Source organism: Nycticebus coucang, chromosome 4 (genome assembly GCF_027406575.1).
Source record: "Nycticebus coucang isolate mNycCou1 chromosome 4, mNycCou1.pri, whole genome shotgun sequence".
In the NCBI taxonomy this organism is placed as follows: Eukaryota; Metazoa; Chordata; class Mammalia; order Primates; family Lorisidae; genus Nycticebus; species Nycticebus coucang.
Window position 1 is genome coordinate 49,439,089 of NC_069783.1, and position 22,873 is coordinate 49,461,961.

The 22,873-nt window shown below is 35.7% G+C and overlaps 1 protein-coding gene across 19 annotated transcripts in view; it reads right to left on the bottom strand.

Annotated features, from left to right (window-relative positions):
- NRXN1 (neurexin 1) overlaps nucleotides 1–22,873 on the bottom strand; it is a 1,108,798-nt gene that overhangs the window by 991,538 nt on the left and 94,387 nt on the right. For 10 of the 19 annotated variants that reach the window (XM_053587958.1, XM_053587971.1, XM_053587967.1 and 7 more), the window contains exons 3-4: nucleotides 15,945–15,962; nucleotides 12,586–12,615 (exon numbers count right to left, since the gene is read on the bottom strand). The exons of 5 other annotated variants lie outside the window; for them this stretch is intronic. In XM_053587958.1, coding sequence (XP_053443933.1) covers nucleotides 12,586–12,615; nucleotides 15,945–15,962 — 48 coding nt within the window. Of the gene's footprint in view, nucleotides 1–8,610; nucleotides 9,092–12,449; nucleotides 12,616–15,944; nucleotides 15,963–22,873 lie in introns of those variants that run through there. 4 more of the 19 variants (XM_053587973.1, XM_053587960.1, XM_053587981.1 and 1 more) reach the window with 3 other exon arrangements.

The window sequence follows — 22,873 nt, forward strand, 5'->3', positions numbered from 1 at the left end:
CTTCATAAAAATATTGTCTGTTCTTTTTAAATAAACTCCAGGGAACAAATTTCCCCCAACGAAGGCATGACCTTTGTAGAAATGATATATTCTAGTTCTATTTAATGTTCCTTTCAGCACAATTTCCAGGAAAAAAAAGTCACTATAATCAATTTTTTCCATTGTATAGAGATATATTTAAGGCATTTTTTTTTTTTATGTGAGCTCAGCATTTACTGTCTAGCTTTCTCTTTGTCTGGATCTCTTTACCATGGCACATCATTGAAAATGATCCTAAAATATATTACAAAGTGTCCATGGCTGGGCATCACATAAAAAGCTTAAAAGTTGCCATGTACTCAATTGATTTTGTTTTTTCTTTATGTAAAGCACATAGTCTGAACTCTGCACAAAGTTTTAATTGTATTTACTGTAAGGTTTGAAAGATTCCTGTGACATCTTTTACTAATGCAAGTAAAAGGATAACTGGGTAGGGCTAACCGAATAAGCACATCTTTTTTATTAATCCTTTTGTAATGGGTCAGCTTTTTTTTTTTCTTTGTCACCAAGGATAGAGTGCTATGGCATCATAGCTCATAGCAACATCAAACACTTGGGCTCAAGAGATCCTCTTGCCTCAGCCTCCCGAGTACTTGGGATCACAGTAGCCCACAACTCTTGACTATTTTTAAGAGATGGGGTCTTGCTCTTGATCAGACTGATCTCAACTTCTGAGTTTAAGAATTCCACCTGCCTCGGGCTTCCCAGAGTGCTAGGATTTCAAGTGTGAGCCACTGCACTCAGCCCTTGTAATATGGGCCAACTTCTTTTCAAACAAGTAATTTTTTTATTATCAAGAATAGTCTTTGTTAAAGGATATGAAAGTACAAGCTAGATAAGGGGAAAGTTCTAATGTTCTATAATACTGTAGCTGAATATGGTTAATAATATGCTGCATAGATTCAAATAACTAGAAGGAGAATATGGAATGTTCCCAGCACAAGGAAATGGTAAGGGCTCAAGATGGTGAATATGCAATCACTTTGACCTGATCACGATACATGTGGCAACATCACTATGTACCCCATAAATATGTATCTCTTATGTGTAAATTAAAAAATTTTAATGTCTTTCAATGCAGAAGTAATACGGGGTGAGTTAACAAGTTGTACCTCTCACTCCAAGGGGGAAAAAAATCCCTCATCACCATGAAGATTAAACCATCAGCTTTTGGAGGGTAAAGGCCAATTTGTTGAGTTGGTAAAACTCATCATAAAAGGCTGTGCTTTATATCTTCTCGGGAAGATGATGGATCTTTTTAAAATATAGGATTCTGGCCAGGTGTGGTGGCTTACACCTGTAATCCTAGACAACGATTATTTCAGGATCATTTGAGCCCAGGAATTTTAGGTTGCAGTGTGCTATGATGACATTACTGCACTCTAGCCCAAACGACAGTGAAAGACCTTGTATCTAAATAAACAAATAAATAAAAATTAAAAAATAGAAAGTACAGGATCCTAATTTGCTACGACTTATTGAATAAAATTCTCCATGTTGTCTGAAAATTTATATTTTAAAAACTGTACTCCAGGTGATTATGGGAGTTCAGAGGGTGGAGAGTCAACGTGAGAATTGCTAGGTCAAAGCAATCGCAGTGTCTTCAAGATTAGTATTGATGCTTAAGCAACCCTTCAGATGTTCTCACAGGGGAGTGAGCTACATGAACTGACTTGTTTACAAGCCATCCTTCTCCATAGGGCATTCCCTCTAGTTAGGGCATGACATACTTAAAGTTAGGGCAAGACATAGTTGAAGAAAGAAGAAACAGGGACTTTGCCCCAGTGGTCACTAACATTACTCCTATGAACAATGATGGATGCCAAACCAAAAAGTCCTCACATTCATGAGTTAAGTGTTGTCTTTCTTTTGGATCAGTCAGCTTCTCACTTCTTCCACTTTATTGGCCAGTAAAAATCCAACTACTCAGGCTGGGTGTAGAGGTTCCTACCTGTAATTCTAGGATTCTGGGAGGCCAACGCAGGTGGATTGCTTGAGCTCAGCAGTTCAAGACCAGCCCAGCCTGAGCAAGAGGGGAACATCTCCCACTGCCCCAATTCCCCCATTCCATCTCTAATAAAAATAGAAAAACTAGCCTGGTCTTATTGTGGATGCCGGTAATCGCACCTACTCCAGAAGTGGAGGCAAGGGGATCTCTTGAGACCAACAGGTTGAGGTTGCTGTGAGCTATGACACAATCAGAGCACACATTGAGACTCTGTCTGAAAACAAACAAACACACACAATCCAACCACTCTTTAAGATTCCAAAACAAAATGTCACTGGTCACAGAGCGTGCAGATGTGTCAGTGCAAATCTAATACATTGAGGCGAAAACTTATGCCCCACTGACTATGGGGCAAATAATGCATTCTTTTACTTAATCACTTGAAAGACAATTGCAGCAAGCCATCACAATTCTTTTAGGTCAGCATTAGCATCAACCATACCTATTACCTGAGCTCCCCAGAAGATTTTTGGCAGATTTTGCTATTACCAATCTATGAAAACCTATGGTTAGCTTATGAATTAGGGTTTCTCTGTAAACTGGAATCCCAAAGACCAATTCAGGGATTTCCATCCCTTTGGCCTGATCTAAATTTGACTGTTTCCTTACATGGAGTGATTTTGTTTTCTTCAATGTCTACAGACTTTACAATGCCAAGTTCAGAAAATCAAATGGAAAATTGGGTCTGACGACCAGATAACTCAGGCCCCAAAATAAAATACTGCTCATAGCACATACATTGTTTTCATTTCCTAAATTATCTCATTCATTGTCTCAGTAGCCCAATTTTATAATCTGTATCAGGGCTATGTAAAAACATTTTTTAAAATGAAAGAAAAATAACATTTTTTAAGATGAAAGAAAATATTAGTCTCAGTTCATAGTTCCGGTAATGTCTTACACTTTGCTTGGTTAAAAATAGCTACTATTAATTACTGGAGATTACTTCAGCTGTTCCACTTCCGAATGGGCTATCACTGGGTCATATGTACATGGTAATTTCACAGGCAAACAAGCAAAGTAGAAAAAAAAGGGAGAACTGAATTTACTGTAATAGGCATTTTGTATAAGTAGGTATAATATGAATGTGTAAAACATGTCCTGAATGTGATAACTATTATTTTCCATGTATTTGTATTTCTTAATGTCAAAAACCTTGTAAACATCCATTCTGAAAAGCTCTGGCTTTACACTGTGAGTAACAGTTCCACATAAAGCAAAATCGCTGGTAGTTCCAGTAATAACGACTAAGATTGAATTAAACACTTTCTTTTCTTTCTTTCTCTTCAATTGGACAAATAATAAACAAACCTTATAAGCAAATCATGGCCTTAGGCAATATAATTGTGTTGCTGGTTTTTAATTCAGAGATTTCCTACCATTGTAGTTCTTCAGCCCAGGTTCCATGGCTTAAGATAGCTGGTAGTGGACCTGGACTCCTTGATAAATCATCTACTTGAACATACAATCATTTACTCCCCGGGCTCGGAAAATGTCAAAGGCCCTGTGTGTGTATACAGATATTTGAGAATCTGAGAAGAACAAATCAAAAGATAACCCCACAGTGACCACGTAATAGAAGAAGATCTACTTCACCCTTTGAAACTTACTCTTTGTCACAAATTAACAAAAGATCCTTCCTGGAAAAAAGTCACAATGAGTCATGCTATTTAGAAGCCAAACTTCTAGAAATTTCTTCCTGTTGCCTATATAAACACAGAAACATGGAAAGATCAATTATGGTCTCTTTCTTAAAAACGTATTCCACTAAGACTGATTATTAGGAGAATTTTAAAGGAAAGGCTTGGCTGTCAGTGGTGTGAAAGTGGTTTCCAAATCCTTTCCAAAATTCCCAGAGGCCTTTTACATTGGACAGAGGATGAGGAAGATCAAAAGACTTAAATCTGAGTTCTCCTCACCAACAATTCAATAAGAAAATTTTGCTTTTATTGATTTTCTTAGTCCTCATAAAAAGATTTACCTTGGAGCAAAAAGGAGAAAGGAATTTGAAAAGTAGTTTACTATGAGAAAGCAGAAATAATATCTAGGTAAAATCCCAAAGTAAACTTTACAAACTTGTTCAGTCAATCAATGAGTCGATCATTAACAGTGCCAGCCACTGTTTCAGGGACCCCTGTGGTACGTCCTCAGAACAAGGCAGAGTTGTCTGCCCTCACAGAGTTTACATTTAGGTAGGAGGAAGAGACACAATAAACCATGGACAAAATATAGTAAACTTGAAATTATGTTAAAAGATAATTTTTACATGAGAGAAACCAGATCAGGGCATGGGAATTCAGAAGAGGGTCAAATTGCAGTGTTAAGTCGGGTGGTCAGTAGAAATCTCATTAAGGCATCTTTTGAGGAGAATTCTATAGGTTGCGAGGGTATTAACAAATTATTTAAGCATTTCATGGTAGTTAAACGTTATTTTCCAGTGGAGACACCTAAATATTCACGTAGCTTTCCTTGAAAATTTGGTCTTTAGGTATCTAAGTGGTTAGTAGCACCCTCTACATATGTCATAAGTCTATGTTGCAGTTTGGCCGGAGCCGGGTTCGAACCTGCCGCCCATGGTATATGGGGCCGGCACCCTACTCACTGAGCCACAGGTGCTGCCCTGTCATAACTCTATGAAGTAATTACTTCACAAAGTTTCCCTTCTTTGATACTTCCACTCCATGAGAAAGTATTTACCTCCCTGACTGCTTCAAGCCATATATTTGTATCTAAAAAGCAGCACTCTTCCAATAAACTCAGAGATTTTTTCAAAGTGGAGGCAAGTCCATTTCAGTCATTATTGGATGCAAGAGAAACACAAAAGTGTGAAGAGTTACAGAAATATCTAAATAATTGTTATTGGTGAACAATCTTCAATGTTTTATTGCACAAATATTCTCTGTGGTATGGAGCATCAGGGCATTGGTATCCATTTAGTTATAACCTAAGCCAATCGCAAAATCATAAATGACAGGGTATTAATACATTAGGCAGAAGATCTTAAGATATTAAAGATATTAATTCTGTTTTCATTAAACCTTTGGCAGATCATTTATTTTCAAATCAATTTAATCCAAGAGTACACGGTGTGTTTTTCTATTGTTAATATTAGTAAAAACTCTCTTCTAAGTATTTTTATAATTTTTCATGTAACATTACCCACAATAATTTTTACTAATCCATATTACAGATCATATAGTTTAGATAGGTGAAGCTAAATTATTTGCCAAGGTTAGTAAAGAGAAAATATGGGATGTGAACCCAGGACTTACAACTTCAGGACCATTACCTACCATATTATTCTGCTCCCCACTTATAAAGAGACGTTTTACTCTCCTAAACGGAAACATTGAAATGAGCAATGACATCCCAGATAACAATCTATAAATGGTTTCCTCCATACTTTCACTGAAGTTACTTTATACAAATAAGAAGATGAAATGCTGTTTCATGATTACTCACATTTAACTGGAGGAAAATCTTTGAGGTTTCCCTAAGGTTGGCTATTCTATATTAATTATTTCAGCTCAAAGCCTTTATAAGGTTTTGCCTATCATAATAAGCAACATCTATCATGCTTTATAATTCAAAGACTGACAATATCATATTTTTACATGAATTTTAATGTTCTTCTCTGCTTCAAAATTCTATGATTCTAATTAAAGATCCAACTTTCTTCAGAGTAATTAATCACTATGGGAAATTACATAGATTTTTAACCACTGGCCCATACAATTGAAGAAATAGTCTCCTCCCTGTCTAAAAGTGGTGATGTTGATTTCAAAGTCTAGATTAATAAAAATATATTTTCAAATGGATAAATAAGACAAAGTCATTATTTTGGTGAAGGAATGATCTTTAAAAATTCATTATCCCATGATTTGAAAGTGTGCTATTTGCAATATATTTCAGTAAAGTATCTAAGTTTCTATTCATACCACTTCATTCTTTCAACTGTTAGACTTAAGGTCCATTCTGTGAGGATAAGCTAATCTAAAACAACTCTAATAAAAGTCTTGTTTTGTTGATTAGTTTTTCAGTGTTATCACTCTTTTCAGAATGTATAAAGACACAGAAAAATTCACTTCACATAACCAGATTACAGAGATACAAAGGAGCTGGGACTTTTATTAGTAATACATATAATGACAATCACAGCAAGAGATAATACATAAATATATATTCTTCAAGTTACTTTTCTTGATTATACCCAGAACTGATGGGTTTGTACTCCAAAGGTTAACTACAAAATAAATATTAAATTCCAAATAGTCACATAGCCTATGTATGTGATATGCATAAAGTAGACATTTAATGTCTGACTTTATAAGCTGAAATTCTGGTCTTTCCAAGTTCTGGGGCTGTGGATTAAGAGCATCAAGTACTGTAAGAGTAGAAGTCACACAGTAGACAGGTGAAAATAAATTATTTCTTGCTTGTTGGTTTGCATATGGGTCACACACAGGCATTGCAATACAGTAAGGTTCTGTCACCATTCATGAACTCTTCTGAACAATGCAGATGGCTTATTATTATGAAGTTAAATGAGAAAGTGCAGTTCAGGAATCCATACAGAATAAAAGAAATACAACATTTTCATAATCAAATCCATTCTATATAAGAAACCACAGCAAAATGTATTTAAAAGTGATAAAACTTTTGCATTATCATGTTGGTTATTTGAAGTTGGGTACTTCACGGACAAATTACCTATATAGCAACTAGGAAACAAAAATGGTAAAAAAAATAAAATAAAATCATAGACACTGTATGGTCTGAATGTCTGTGTCCTCCCAAAATTCCTAAGTTGAAATCCTAACCCACAAGTGGATGGATTAAGAGGTGGAGCCTTTGGGAGGTGATTAAGTCAGGAGGAGAGAGCCCTCATGAATGGGGTTTGTACTTTTATAAAAGAGGCTCCCAACAGCTCTTTTGCCCACTTCCACCCTGTAAGGACATGATGAGAAGACAGTCATTTATGAACATGGAAGCAGGCTCACACTAGACCCTGAATCTGTCAGCAGTTTGATCTTGGACTTCCCAGCCTCTAGAAGTACATGAGAAATGAATTTCTATTGTTTATAAGGCACCCAGTTTACAGTATTTGTTTTAATAGAAGCCTGATTGTGGTAAGACAAAAATAAAAGAAAATGTATAAAAAAAGAACAAATGCTTTATTCTCTTTAAAGTATTACTATAAAATCTACTTTAAGAGTAAGTAATAGATTATTAATTGGGGTGCGACATTACAGAAAAAGTTTAACACAGATGATGATATTGGCTATTACTCACCAATTAGTCATAGTGAAATAATTACATCCAGATATTGACAGTTTAGAGAAAAATCTATTTTTATTCTCCTCATAAATTATAATAATATCTACAGTTCACGAATACAGTAAGAATGCATAACACATTGCCTGGTCTACTTGTAATACTTTGGACTTCTAGTAAGGTGAGAATGTTTGATAATCCAACAATAAATGGTTATTTGAAAGAGTCAAATAGACACTTGTTTTGCAAATATAGTTTGTAGTTTATAAATATAAGATAGCAAATATGCTTATAACACAAGACAAGACTTAAATCTCAGCTTTTCTGGAACTTAAAATCCAACTCAAGTTAAATGAAGGTCTTACGGAACATCACAGTTGTAATTATGAAGTTAGAAAATAAAAAGGAATTCACTGAAACCACATAAGACAGAACATCAGACATGAATTTCAGAAAATGTTATGTACCTGTTATCTCATTAATAGTGAAAGTTTTAAAACACAATTTGATTATTTGTCACTGTGACAAGGAATAACATTAAAAAAATTGAAAACCTTTAAACACTGATTTTATTTCCTTACAGAACCAAGCTGTGCATCTACTCAGGCACATTAAAGTGATAACAGAACGATGCCTTACTAGAAAGAAATATTGTAGCTTTGGGAAATTTTATGCATGATAGGAAGCAAAAGAAAGTTTAGAGGCAGAGACAGAAGAGATTTCACATAATCTGGTCATACAATTCCTTTTGGTTATTCGAATACATTTCCCCTTCCCTTTTCATTGCTTACTTTGTTCACTCCCTGCCTTCCCTTACATCTCTCTCTTCCAACACTCCCCCCACCCACCCTACATACACATAGACTTAAGTCATGAAAACGGCAAATTCAAGATACAGTAAGAAAAATGTCCTGGAAATACAATGGTCAAAAACAAATATAAGCTTCCTGCCCTCATGGAGCTTACACTCTACTAGGAAAAGTTAACATTAAACACATAATCACAGGGATAAATATATAATTACAATTATGATGACTGTTATGAAGGAAAATTTTAGGCCTCTAATCAATGCACCAATATTTAACTGATAATTATTAACTTGGGCCCTTGAAGTATATGGCCGGATTTGCATAAATAACATTTTTTGGCTTCTTCTGGTTTAAATAGACATTCATTTCTCTCACACAACCCATTAAAATAAAATATAAACAAACAAACCAATTACTGGAATGAAGTGGCAAGTTCCACATACATAGAAAAAGAAAAGTAGAAAAAAAACACATAAATTTCCCAGGTAAATAGATCAACCTAAATTCTAAACAGAAAGGAAAAGTTGGCATTATCAGTGATCCTAACAACAATACCATTGGAAAATTTCAACCAAAAAAGAATGCAAACAAAATTTCGTGAGGACTACTTGGATTCATCTACCCATAACCAGCAGAAGTAAGGTTGATTTTGGATAATATGTCTTCTCAGCTGCCCCCAAGAAAGCTATAATTCATTAAGACAAAATTTATTTCCAGCCACATCCAGTGACAGGTGACACATCTTTGTTTAGAGAATGTTAGAAACACATCAAATCATCGACTCAAATTTCAAACAGATTGACCGATGGGAAATACTAGGCACCATGGCTGGGAGAAGAGCAAGAAAGCTGTGCTTCATTCATGGTGTTTCTGTTAGCACAGAGCCGTGATCCTTAACATCTCCAGCTGACTTGGAAGTCTTTCTCAGGTGAAATGATAAGGTTTTCTGCAGTTTTCAAACCTTGAAGCATTAAGAGGTATAGAAAGATTAACACCACCTCTGTAAGGACACATCGCAAAGAGCTATCAGGGCTGACCTCTGGAGAAAGGTCTAGAAGGGAGGATGGGAAAGGGGGTCAGAAGAAGTGTTCTTTCTATATGAGTTGTTTTTTAATGAAATATATTTATCTATCACTGGACACTTAAAAATTCAGAAATTATTTAAGAATTCATCCAGAAGAAATCACAAGGATAGCAATGACATTCTTGAATCAAATTATGCTTTTGGATCCACAAAGAAAGACACTGGTCCCCCGTGGCTCACTCCAGAGACCCTGAAATCACTACTGCCCCAGAGAAAAGTGATGTCGAGAAAAATGTCCCAGGATTGTATGATACATCTTTAGGATGTAACAATTTGAGAAACCTGAGTTTACAAACCAAATCAGTTATTTTAAACTAGCTAAATTTAACACCTAGTTTATGCACAGCAAGTATACAACAGAATAGGGACCTATAATATAAAGTTTCTAGACATTTTTTGATTCCTCCAACCAGGGACACAAACGGAGATATTTGTGTACCCTGATTCATGTTATCATTACCTTTTTCTCAATTCCTACTATGCACCACACTTCCTACCACTCTTGCAGCACTTCCATTTTGTTATTTATACAACTTGCTTATATGTTTTCCATCCTTTGTTATGCTGACACTCTTTGAATGAAAGCAGAGGCCATGTCATAGTCACAATTGTATTTTTGCCTTAGAATACAGATTTGTTGAATCAATTTGCAATTAAAGAAGATGTACAAATTATGTATCTCATTTTTATACAGCTAATTAACCAACATGCCATAGTGACCGCTGTGATTTGCAAAATACTCAAGTTCATTTTAAAATCTCTTCCTCCATTTAACATCAAAAACCCGTTCTGGTCTTATTAACAGAAGAAGAATGCAATGGAAAAATCCAAGTCCTGTCCTCTGTAGCTTTGTACTGATTGAGGAAGAAAATTTGATTAAAAAAAAAATGGTGGAGTAAAAATATGTTTGACACACAGACAGAAAGAAAACAATTATTTAACACTAACGTAGTAGCACTGAATGAAGTAAATTGATACTTAACAGCTGAGTATAAACATCAACTATTCCATATGTAGAGTCAAATGATTATTTAATTAGAAAATTATTTAGTTACTTTGTCATAAAACAATATACGAACATGTATACGTAGAAATTTTGTGCTTACTCGCTCATACATTTATAGATACGCATATAGACAAACACATACACAGTGACTCAGGCAGCGATATAAAACTTCAGCGTAGTTTCCGCTATGCTTCCTGAGTATTAAGTACATGTACTAAAGAACAAAACGGGAAACGCTCACTGAAGGGAGGACAGTGGACGGGAATTTGGCCTCAAGTAAATGTTTAGAAAACACTGCAAACAGAACAATCCCTACAATAATTGCTACAGACTGTCATTTGCACAGTTGCTAGAGGCTTAAAATGAAACCAAATTATTTTAATGAAAATAGTTGACCGAAACACTGTGATAGCATATGTTATTCACTCAAAGTTTCAAAGCAGCATTTGTTTCTAAAGCCATATTTTACACATTTGAAACTTAGATATCATTTACTTATTGCCTGGCTCACTTTCAGGTGCTTTTTCAAGCAGAAACGTTTCCCTGCTAGCTGACACAATGTTAAGATGCTGAATTCTGAGCTCTGGGCTCAATTCACAGGGTAAGCCTTGAGAGCATAAGAAAGAGTAAGACACATTCCTGCAGTTGAGATAATAATTTTTAAAGAGGTACAAGTCAAAAGCAAAATTCACTACCCTGTTTCCCCGAAAATACGACAGTGTCTTATTTTAAGGTGTGCTCCCAAAGATGCGCTAGGTCTTATTTTCAGGGGACGTCTTATCTTTCCTTATTTTCAGGGGACGTCTTATCTTTTCTTATTTTCGGAGGATGTCTTATTTTCGGGGAAACAGGGTAGTACACAGTTAAACTTATTAAAGACTATTCTATCCTTTTGCCACTGCTGTGTATCACCTACTGCCTTTTAATGACAACCCTAAACCATGTGGATGGTTCTAAGTGACAAACTGAACGTGCTTCTGAATTCTGTACCAAGACCATGGAAGAGTTCACATCCCTGACCTTCCAAGCGATGAGGGGACACATGGACAGTTAATAATGTTCTTAAAACAAAGCGAGTGTGCATGAAGAGAGAATGGGCTTGTCTTCTACGCTTGTCTTTCACATATTGCCTTTTTAGGTTACCAGGGAGTTAATGTGTACATATGACGTCTGGCAAACAAAGTGATGAGTCAACAACAGTAGCCCTTTAGTGCTACACATGCTTAGACTTATGCCCCAGTACAGAAGGGCTGGGGCAGGTGTGCTCCAGAGATGAATGTTTGTTGATGATCTATTCATGGTTACCACACACACTTCGCTATCACTAAAAGATACTGCAAATATTGACACCAAAACCAATAGCTCATTTCTAAATATACTACTTATGTAAGTAGCTGACATGAAAAAAAATCACAAAGAGCAAGAAAAGGGAGGGGGTGTAACAAACATTTTGATAAATTTTTCTTACCTTAAAATCATAAAATAATCATTATCACACATACCTACCTCCCAGGGCCCAATACCTATGCCAAAAGATCTGCATACGTTTGTATTACTTAGACACATTATCATTATTTCAGATGGTATTAAGAAGAAATAAAATAATGTAATACCTTTACTTTTACCTATGGATTTGATGAAATGGGTCCATGAAGAAAGGGTTTCCAGACAAAGAGGATAAAGAGGAGAAAAACAACAATAAGAATTATGAATACATGTAAATGCACTGCTCTCTGAAAATTAAATATGACAAGAAAGTATAAATAAAGGAAGACAAATGGAGACGCAGCCTTTTTTAAGGCAAGGACATGCAAGAAATTGAAGGTCCATGCTCACTTTAAAAGATTACACAAAACAGATACACAGAGAACGTAGGTAGACAAGTATTGATTCCATGGAACACTACACTCAGCATTCTAGAAGCCAGAAGCCAAAGACGTCTGCATGTTCCCAAACTGTCATGCATGGATGAAATATGGAGACTGGGGTACAGGAGGCTAAACTCAGCATCATCTATCAGCTATGGACTTCTGATGGGTGTCGGTTTTTCTTTACGATAATCACCCTTAACTGCGTATGCTGATAAATGTATACAAATTTACGATCACAATTTCTTACGTCTCATTTATTTGCAGATGTTAGAGAGCAAGGAATGAAGAAAAATAAACATCACAGGAGCAAACCAAAATCAAACCCACAAATGAAAGGGAGAAAAACACGTGAAAAACGGTGAACAAAAGTTATGTATTTAATTCACAGCCAAATCATTTGCAAGCATTCACCCATCCTTTGCAGTGATGGTTTGGAAGCAGCTACAGAACAAGAACACACTGAAAGCAGAGTGGAAAAGGAACAGAGCCCATACCTTGGTCGCCCATCATCAGGTGCGCCAGACCTTGAAGGGAAACAAGAGCACAGTCAGCAATAAACAAGGGAGCGTGGGAAGGCAGGGTTGTCACGGTGACAAAAATGTTCAGTGACAGACATCTTGTTTCCTATGAGACATGTCTGTATCACAGAAGCAAATCAAAAAGCATTCCCTCAACTTCTGGTTGGAATGCTTTGGGGCAAAGAGTTACAGAACTGCAATTTAAACCCTGGCATATGCTGCACTGTGTATCTCTTCTTTGGAACAATCCAGAGCATAACAGCATGACTTAAAATCCAACCAATCCCTTAAATATTACATCTGCCCTCTGCGCCCTCTGATGAGACCGTTTTGAACATTGCCCAGAAAGGGCTTGTCATTCTTCAGTGATGAAATTACTTTTTTTTTTTTAAACCCAAAGGAAATCCTGAAACATGGGCTGGGTCTGATCTTTTTCCCCTCATCAAAAAGTGAGCAGTTTCATAATTAAATGGAAAAAAAAAAATCCTAGTCACACTGAAATGATAATGCAGAAACGTCTCTTTATCTGACAAATGTAACATCTAGATTCTTCAAATACAAAAATGATCCTTAGACACGCCGTTGCAAATTTCGAATTTACTACAGAATAATGTTTTTAAGAAACAACGGATCAGCTTCAAATAGGCTCAAATAATTTTCCTAGGAGCACAAAATTATTTAGCATTTTACATAAACATTATGTAAATGCTGAACTATAAGTTAGTATAAGTAATTTATTTAAGATAAATATTACAGAGATGAGTTCACTGAGGAATTTTCCTAAAAGAATTTTGAATTCCCTTTATTTATTTAAATGATTTATTATCTCCTGCTTGACAACTTCAAAGATCACTCCTTCTGTATGGAATACTGCTAATGCTCTTTTAAAAATTCTTTCACTGTCCAAGAAGATATTTATTCCTTAAAAGCACAATTCCTAGTCCTTCATTCTAAATTCAGGGATAAAACTATTTTTCAATCTGTGTATAGCTCAAGAATTTCGGAAAATGTTAGAGCAATACAGTATACATTCATAAATTTTAGTAAATTTGTATTGACCATGACCAGGGCTATTTCAGATGGATTTGGGACTTTATTGGTGCTGCCTGGCTCTACGCATTACTTGTATCAGTACTGAAATTATCCAAGGTGTTTCCTTAAAATTTTAAGGGACATCAAATATCCCTGTAGGGCAGATACAATTACAACTCACGATGCAATCACAATATAATATGAAAATTGTTGTTTCTGTGATGCAGCCTCCTTTTTTCTTTTCTGAGTGATTTTACCAAAAAAATCCACATAGGCAGATTAACAGGATTATTATCTGTTGATGACTCATGATGTTTCCTATACTGAAGAACCGTGGCTTACTTGTCTAGATCAGTGGTTCTCAACCTTCCTAATGCCGCAATTCTCATTGTTAAAAAGGGGTTGCGACCCACATGTTGAGAACCGCTGGTCAAGATTATATATTTTTTCATTTAGTTTCATTTTTAAAACTACTATACAGATTACCAGATAACAACAATCCATAAAATTTTTTGTAGACTAAATGAGGAAATTATCTCTGATAAGATCTAACTTTCAGAAAATACAGTCGGCACTACTAATGGTTTTGACACAGCATCAATAATGACAGAAATTAATAAATCCCGCAAGAATTCACATTACTCCTGCTGGACTTCCTGTCCCTGAGGGAGTACAGCTATACTGTCAAAGTCACATTAAAAAATGTCAATGCTAACATGATAACTAAATAAATTTATGACAATAGTTTATGGGCCTATACTCAGATCTTATCGAACGTTTACATGGGATGAGTGCATGGGGGGAGAGAGAGGCGTTCATGCTAGTTAGGCTGATTTTAAAGCCCCTTGGAATGCAATTGGATTTTAAGAAAAATGAACAAAAAACATAAAACATTTTACAGAATGGTTAAGGAAATGCAAAAGAAGTTGAAAAAATATCTTTAGAAAATAACTTTAAACTCAGGTACATGCACCACATGGATGAGATTGATTTTGAAAGCTGTCAGGCCTACAGGGTAGTATCATCTTTATCAAACTTATATTCGCATGCAATTAAAATTATAGTATAGAAAAACAGACGCCATGAATGGAGATAACACTGGGGAAAATTAGCAATTCGTGATTTCTACTGAAGTTTTAATCTGTTTTACTTAAACAATAAAACAAATGTTCAGTAGCTAAGCATTTATAATATTGTCCGTGAAAGACTAATAGATAAGATGTTTATTAACTACTAATTAACTTTGAAATACCATGAAGTGCTCTTCTTTTGGGACATGAAGTCTTGGTAGCCACTGTAGCTATTTATCTGTAACCTTCGTGGGGTGTCTTTCAAGAAAATCCTTCATTCTCTAAAAATGTACACGTTTACAGAATGACTATATTTCAAAATAAGATAGGAAAATAAAGTATGCTAAATGCTCTCTTCTGACATAAAATACCAGTAAATCATTTTGTATAACATCGGTTATATGATTAGGTAAAATTATATGATTATATGAATTATATGAATAGGTAAAACCTTCCCTTCTATTATTTTTTTTTTTTGCATGTTATCCTTTAGAGATTTGTTTGGCAGTACTACATTATCTTTAAAAATAATCATGTTGAAATGTTTTAGATTGTTGGATTCCACATAAAAGTGTATAAGTTTCTCAAAAATCCTTGATAAAGATAATTTTAGAAAAACTAGAACAAAATTCCTTAGTTTTATTTAACAGACACGGAATATTACAAATATACTTACCAGTAAATCACATCACAGTGCTGCAGGCCTTCATTTCCACTGGCCAATAACATAGTTTTTAATCTAAATTTATGTGTCTTACTTAACGTCAGTACTTTACTTTCTTTTTATAAACAAAATCATTTGAAACAAACCAATGGGCTTGAAATGATATAAATGCTAAACATTTCCAACAGAAAAGAGTAATTTTGGTCAAGAAAAAAATAAAATATCATGCACTGTGCTCTAAAATTGCAAAGCAACAATTTCTCTTTTAAAACAAACAAAAAAAAAAACTGTATCATTTTTCCATACAGAACACTACTGTAAGTATTCTAAGGTTCGTATGGGATGCTGAAATTCACCCAGGGTTGGAGACAGGATCAAAGTTTAATATACTGGGGACTAACACAGGGGAGAGTTTAGGTGTGTTCTCTATGAAAAGTGATACACAATTGCAGACATTAACAGATGGTCAGAAATAAAATCAACTTACCGTCTAAATTCGAGATGTACTCTATTAACGCTAAGAAATAAAAGGCAAATGAGAGTGGGAAAATAAGGTAGAAAGCACCCACCTTCCACATTGTTGTCTTCTGAAAGCACATGACAAGGAGGGAGAGAAAAGGAGAAACATTCATTAAGCAGCATGCAGACTGGACCTTGCCTTTGCATGACTTCCTCATGCAAGGCACCAAACACATCATGCAAGTGCTCCGTCACTACCATTCACAGGGGAAACACAACCATGGGGGGCAGGTTCCCTCCCACTGGAAGCATTTACAGGATGTGAGAGATTCAGGAATCACTATCATGTCCTGAGCAAAGAGTTTCTAAGCCTCCTTCACTGTCATTGTTATTACATGTGGCTGGTGTGGTCTTTCTAGGCGATTATTTTAAAAAGCTTTTTTGTCATCTTTTTAACAATGCCAAAAAAGTTCTATTTCTATACACTTGTGTAAACTTAAGAATTAAACAATGTCTTTTGGAAACGGCTATGAAATTTCACCTAAAGATATTCCAGTTCTACCAAATACATGTATTATCAATTTGCCATGACTGCCTTTTAGTATTTCAAATACCACCTCAACTGCTTTCCCTTAAGAAATACAATGTAAATTTATGCAATTAAAACCTGCAATTTGGTTTATTTATAGCATATTTGTATTTCATCGCAAATGGCTATAGTTTATGGTAATTTATTGAAATGCCAACTTTTAAAAATGTTAACTAGAAACACTGATTGTGAGAAGGAAGTATTTTGGGGAGCTGTACATTAAGCAAAGTTCATCCTATTTTAATCACTTTGTCTTTCTGTTTAAGATGTGAATTTGCACTGAGTTGAGATAATGTCAATATTTAGTAAAAATTTTCTTATATCTATAAAATATTTACATATTTCCATATATTTAGTTAATCATATTTCCATGTGTGGACAAAAATGTGTGTATGTATAAAGACACACATGAGTATACAAAAGCAGATTTTGTTTGCATTTCCTATAGATTAATCAACATAAGTGTGTGAGGGTTAAGCTATTATTAGTACTTACTGGACAATTCACGAGCTATTTGAGATACAGGGCCTGACGACCAGGTGAAAAAAGGAAGGGAAATCTTAGTCTTAGGGGACTAGGGCAAGGGCAAGGTTTAAGTACTTCTCAGAATTTTTTAGGACATCCATATCCACATACTGGTCTCATCCTTATATTTTGTTTAATTAACTGCACTTTATTAAGTGGTCATTTGATCAAAAGTGTTTACAATGAACAAAACAAAGCAAGTATAGAAACTTAGGAACAAAAACTATCAATGCACCATTTCAGTAGGGTTAACATGTATACTTTTTAATAAATAAAGTCACTAATTTGAAATCATCAATATTATTTAAAATACATTAGCTGGAACTGAAATTATTAATATAGGCACATTAACTGGTTGGGTATTAGCATATAAAAGAAAAAGTTCAAGGCAATAACATATTTACCCAATACTTGTTTTGCCAGAATTTCTTCTAAAAATAACACACAAAAAAATGATTTAAATATTTGGTGTGTGATACTCGCTTCTAGGTTGTTTTTTGATCTATTAAATATAAAATTAGACTAAATTTGTGATTTTTCAATCATGACCAACATGACATGAACATATGAATATTGATCGGTAAAGATACATTTTAGTTTCATATTAATTGTTCTTTGAAATTCTACTTCCCACTTAAGATGCTTACTATTTAATAAGATTATTTAAAATACAGAGTAATAAAATCAGGGAATATAGAGGAGAGCCAAGTACCAAAACTGTCCATTTCCACAGTATTATTTTATTTCTGGAAACAAAATATTGGCAAATTCAGTTGTGAGTAGCAGTGTCTCAGTAGGGGTTTTACTAAAGTGCTGCATGAAAACTGAATAGAAAAAAAGAAAGGAAAAACAAGCCCAGGCTTGACACCAGTTTTCAAAAAGTGCTAAGTAGAGTTTGAAGAGAGCGCGTGGTGCCAGTGAGGTCAAGGTCACAGATTTAGTCTCTAACAGCAAGTTTTACTTTCACTGTTAACTAAAGCACAGGCCCAGGGGCATGTCATTGACCCTGTCCTACCATCCAGCATTTTCCTGAGGTCTTATTCTTAAATATAATGAGCTTAACTAATCAGACTTCTGCAGACAAATCCAAGTCATGCTCAATGAGTAAATAAATTCTGACTTCACGAAGTTCAGAAAAATAGTCTACCTCAGAAAATTTAGATTAAAAAAAAATGAAAGTAGTAGAGTAAATAATAAAGACTGATAAATTAACTCCTATTTTTTTTTAAAAAAGAAGATGGATGAGGAAGTCCCATTTATTTATTTTTGTTATAAATTCTTGTGCACAGCTAAGGAAATAATCAACAGAGCAAAGGGAGAACCTATATAATGGGAGAAAATATTCCCAAACTATACATCTGACAAAGGGCTAATAACCAGAATCTACAAAGAGCTCAAGTAAAACAACAAGAGAAAAACAAGCCCATTAAAAAGTGTCTAAACGACATGAACAGAAGCTTTTCAAAAGAAGACAGACAAATGGCCAAGAAACATGAAAAATGTTCAATGTCACTAATTACCAGGGAAATGTAAATTAAAACCACAATGAACTATAACCTTACCCCAGTTAGAAAGGCTTTTATTAAGTCCAAAAACCACAGATGCTGGCATGGATGCACAGAGAAAGGAATGCTTATCCACTGTTGGTGAGTCTGCAGATTGGTATAACAGCTATGGAAAACAGTATGGAGATTTCTCAAGAACTAAAAGTAGACCTAACAATTCAACCCACAATCCTACTATTGGGTATTTACCCAAAGGAAAAGGAAGTAATTTTATCAAAAAGCCATCCGCACTCAAATGTTTATTGCAGCACAATTCACAATTGTAAAGATGTAGAATCAACCCAAGCGCCTATCAGTTCATGAGTGGATTAACACAATGTGCTAGATGTGTACCATGCAATACCACTCAGCCATAAAAGGAATGAATTAATGCCCTTTGAGACAATTTGGATGGAACTGGAGACCATCATCCTAAGCAACCAATATAAGGAATGGATAAACAAATACCACACATACTTGCTAGTAAGCTGGATAATGACACACATGCACAGAGTTAAGTAAAACTCAGTGGAAATCAAACGGCAGTGTGTGTGAAAGGGGCGATGGACAAAAACCTAGTTAATGGGTGCAACGATAACTATCTAGGTGACAGGTACACTGGAGCCCTGACTCAAGCACTACAAAAATGATCTAGGTACCAAAGTCATATGTAAACCCATACTTTGAAATTAAAAGAAAAAAAGAAACCCTAAAACACACAAACACATACATGCAAGGAACATGATGATGGTGGTGGTGGTGGTGGTGGTGGAGGAGAAAAAGGGCTTGGAACAGACTTTCTTTGAGTTTTTATATTGTATTAATTCAATTTCAGGTTTAAAATAATTCTTTTTCCTATTCTATTTTATTCTATATATTTTTGTACCCATTGTCTGGCTTTAGATGATTTGAAACTTGTTAATCTAAAAATACTCCCTACATTATTTCAGAATTTGGACATCATTATAACTGGTAATAGTTCTGGCATTTGCAACCACTCTCCATGTATTTTTCATTTTCTCCTTATATTCTAGTTTGGTTTTGAACCAAAAAATAAATACTGAGTTAAAAAAGGATAGTTTATCTCATCATAATTTCTTCGCTGTCTTTGTAGATTCTTATAAAAACAAATGCTATTTTGGTTTTGAGCAGCAACAAAGAAAGTGATGAATCTTGGCATGTCACAGTGCAAAAGTAAAATGATATATTTTTGTTTAGTGTAAGGTAAAAAGCAGTCCATTTAGCCTTACTTGAGTACATTGTCAAAGTGGGGAAAATCTCTTGGTTTGCAGAAAACCTTGACATTTTAAATTCACTGAGTGAATCCTTGCTGAGTACATGAAATAGGTCCCTTAATAATAAACCATCATGACCGTGCAGCCACCCAAAAAGATCACACTCTTGTATTACTTTGAATGTAAAAACAATGAATGCGAAGCTGTGAAAAAGATACTTTAAATTCTATGGGCGGCGCCTGTGGCTCAGTCGGTAGGGCACCGGCCCCATATACTGAGGGTGGCGGGTTCAAACCCGGCCCCGGCCAAACTGCAACCAAAAAATAGCCGGGCATTGTGGCGGGTGCCTGTAGTCCCAGCTACTTGGGAGGCTGAGGCAGGAGAATCGCTTAAGCCCAGGAGTTGGAGGTTGCTGTGAGCCATGTGACACCACGGCACTCTACCCGAGGACCATAAAGTGAGACTCTGTCTCTACAAAAAAAAAAAGATACTTTAAATTCTATTTTTCTTTTAGATAAGACGTTTTCTTCACAAAGGAAGGGACAAGTCTCCAGAATATCAATTATGTTATGAATGATGGCTGTGGGCTGACTGCTTCTAAAGTACTGGAAGAGAATCCCACAAATTTTCTTTTCTTTGGCTCCCAGCTTACAGAAATGAAACAGCAGTGACTTTAGTTAATCATGCCAGTGTTCTTTGCACATAATCTGAATAACGTGTTTTAGAGAAAGAGGACTAAGAAAATAAATGCCCTTGTTCCAATATAAAAAAAATAAAAAAACCTCATCACGACCAGTGAAATAGGTAAGATTTGTAGTAAAATGTCACAAATACCTCCTTTCTGTAGAAGAGGTATTTCAGTTTAGCCACCTTCACCTAAACATGCAGATGGTGGTCAATTTTTGTGCTGCAGCTTCCATGAAAACTGGCCAAAGGAAGCTGCCACGTGGGCGTTCTCTCTCTTCTTGGGTTGCGGTTTCCTTCCTTCTCTGCCAGACCCCTGTGACTGGCTTCACGTCTTTTCTTTGTTGTCCAACCTCCTCCTCCATCAGAAATGCCACTGTGGCAAGTGGCTTCTCCACCAGGCCCAGGTCATAGCAGCAAAGCCAGTGGTGGTAATGGCCAGCGGAAGGAGAAAGGAAGAATCAGACTATTTCTTCTTCCATACACCAAGCCTGGTAACATCTAGCCACTTCTCTCTAGCCCTTCACATTACTTCTCAGGACATTGCCCTTCGTTTGGGGGATTAAATGCCAGCGTAGCAAAGTTTAGTTCCCACGGTGGCACAGGATGGAGCTTTGTTTTACTTTATTTTTCTTCTGGTGTTAGTCCTGAAAGCCTTGTGAAAGCCTCAATAGTCTGGGAATGCTTTAAGGACTGGTAAATGGAGGAAATCATTGAGTCTGTGGATTTATGCAGCAGTTAGCTGGAGGAAGACAAACACTCGCCAGGACCAAGGGGATGTTCAAAGAAAAAAAATGAAGCATAAAGGTCCATTATGGAGACTTCGGGACAGAAACAAACAGCGCTGGGCAGGAATCAGGCTAGTTTCAGAAATGCTTTTTAACAGATGCCATCGGCTCCTTATTTCAAATCCATCTAAATTGTATTCTGAGACCCTTCCACCCAGAATGTTTAGAATCCCAGTGCAGAAAATGTGCAGAGCACCCAGGGCAGCCAGCTTGTTCCTTCCTCCTCTCCTAGGAGCAAAAGGGGGGGCACTTCTAAACTGACTACAGCAGCAGAAATGATCAGGGCATCACACTGGAAGTCCAAAAACATCTTCCCTAGGAATCTTGTGTTCAAAGATGTTTGTGGTATTTAATTCAAAATGTTCCCTCTTGTTAAGAGAGTGACACAGAGAAAGAAAGAAGGAAGGCAAGACCAAAGATACAGCAGAAGCATCTCGTGTTTAAGCTGTCTGATGAACCTGATGAAATTTAATCATTATTAGTCAACATATTATACAATATAAACCTTATAACTTGAACGACTCACATCAACTACGATGAATCCAATTTCAAATTTTCTTTTCATGAGGAAAAGAACGAATTTTTTTAGAAAATTGGTTTTGTTTTATCACCTCAGTTCTCACCTATCCCTAAACCTTGAGAGTTAACATTCCTATATTCATTTCCATAGTGGGACTTAGGGAAGGAACACTGCATTTGACAGCATATGTGTTCATGCTACTTATTTTCCCTTTTGTGGCTTACTGAGAGATGAATGCTTCCTGATAGGAAACTGGCAGATAGCACTGAGCAGTACGCTTCTCATGGACTCTCTCTCCCGCCCAAGTTCAATTAACTACAAACCACTCTCCTAAGAAAGCGGAGTCAGATGAACAGCTTTCCTTTCTAAGAATCGGAAGTCATCGCATTTTAGAAGGTAGAGCAGGAAAGCTCTTGAATTGGAATTGGGAGAATAAATTTAAACACACCTCTACCAACCTTCCCAACCTATCTACCCTACTAGTGGGTGTAGCTTTATGAACAGATTAATGATAAACTATCTCTGGCCTATGTGTTCGTAGCAGTGAATATTCTGCAGTGCGTCCTAGGTTCTCCATCGTTAAGAGGGAGAAGAGGCAAATTCCTGCTAAGGAGACCAAACACATTCATTTGACGGAACTGCCAAAAATCTACTAGATGTATACTTTGTTCCCATAACTTTGTTTTCCAAACTTTGTTCTATAGAAATCAATAATTGGGGAGCAGAAAACAATCCAAGAGTATAATTTTCATAAAATATTATTAAATGGAATGAAGATCTCAAGTACCTTTTTCCAAATGTGCAAATCAAGAAAGTGTAAAAATAACATAATCGTACTTGAATAATCTTTGCTCTTTTACATGCACCCGATAATTTTTTTTTATTTAATATGATATATTATCTCAACAATTCATTCATTGTGGTTAAGGAACTTGCCCAAGATAACCAATAGAAAGATTTTTAGTGGGTACAGATACGTTTTAAAGCTTTGTACCCAGGTTTTTAGAAATTTCAAAGGCTATTTCAGAAAGAAAAGGAACATGAAGGTTCCGGAGTACATAAAGCTGGGACATCTACTAAGGGTATATTATGTTCCTGGAAGTATTATCAAATGTATCTATTGATGTAACCTTTTTTTTTATGGAAACAGAATA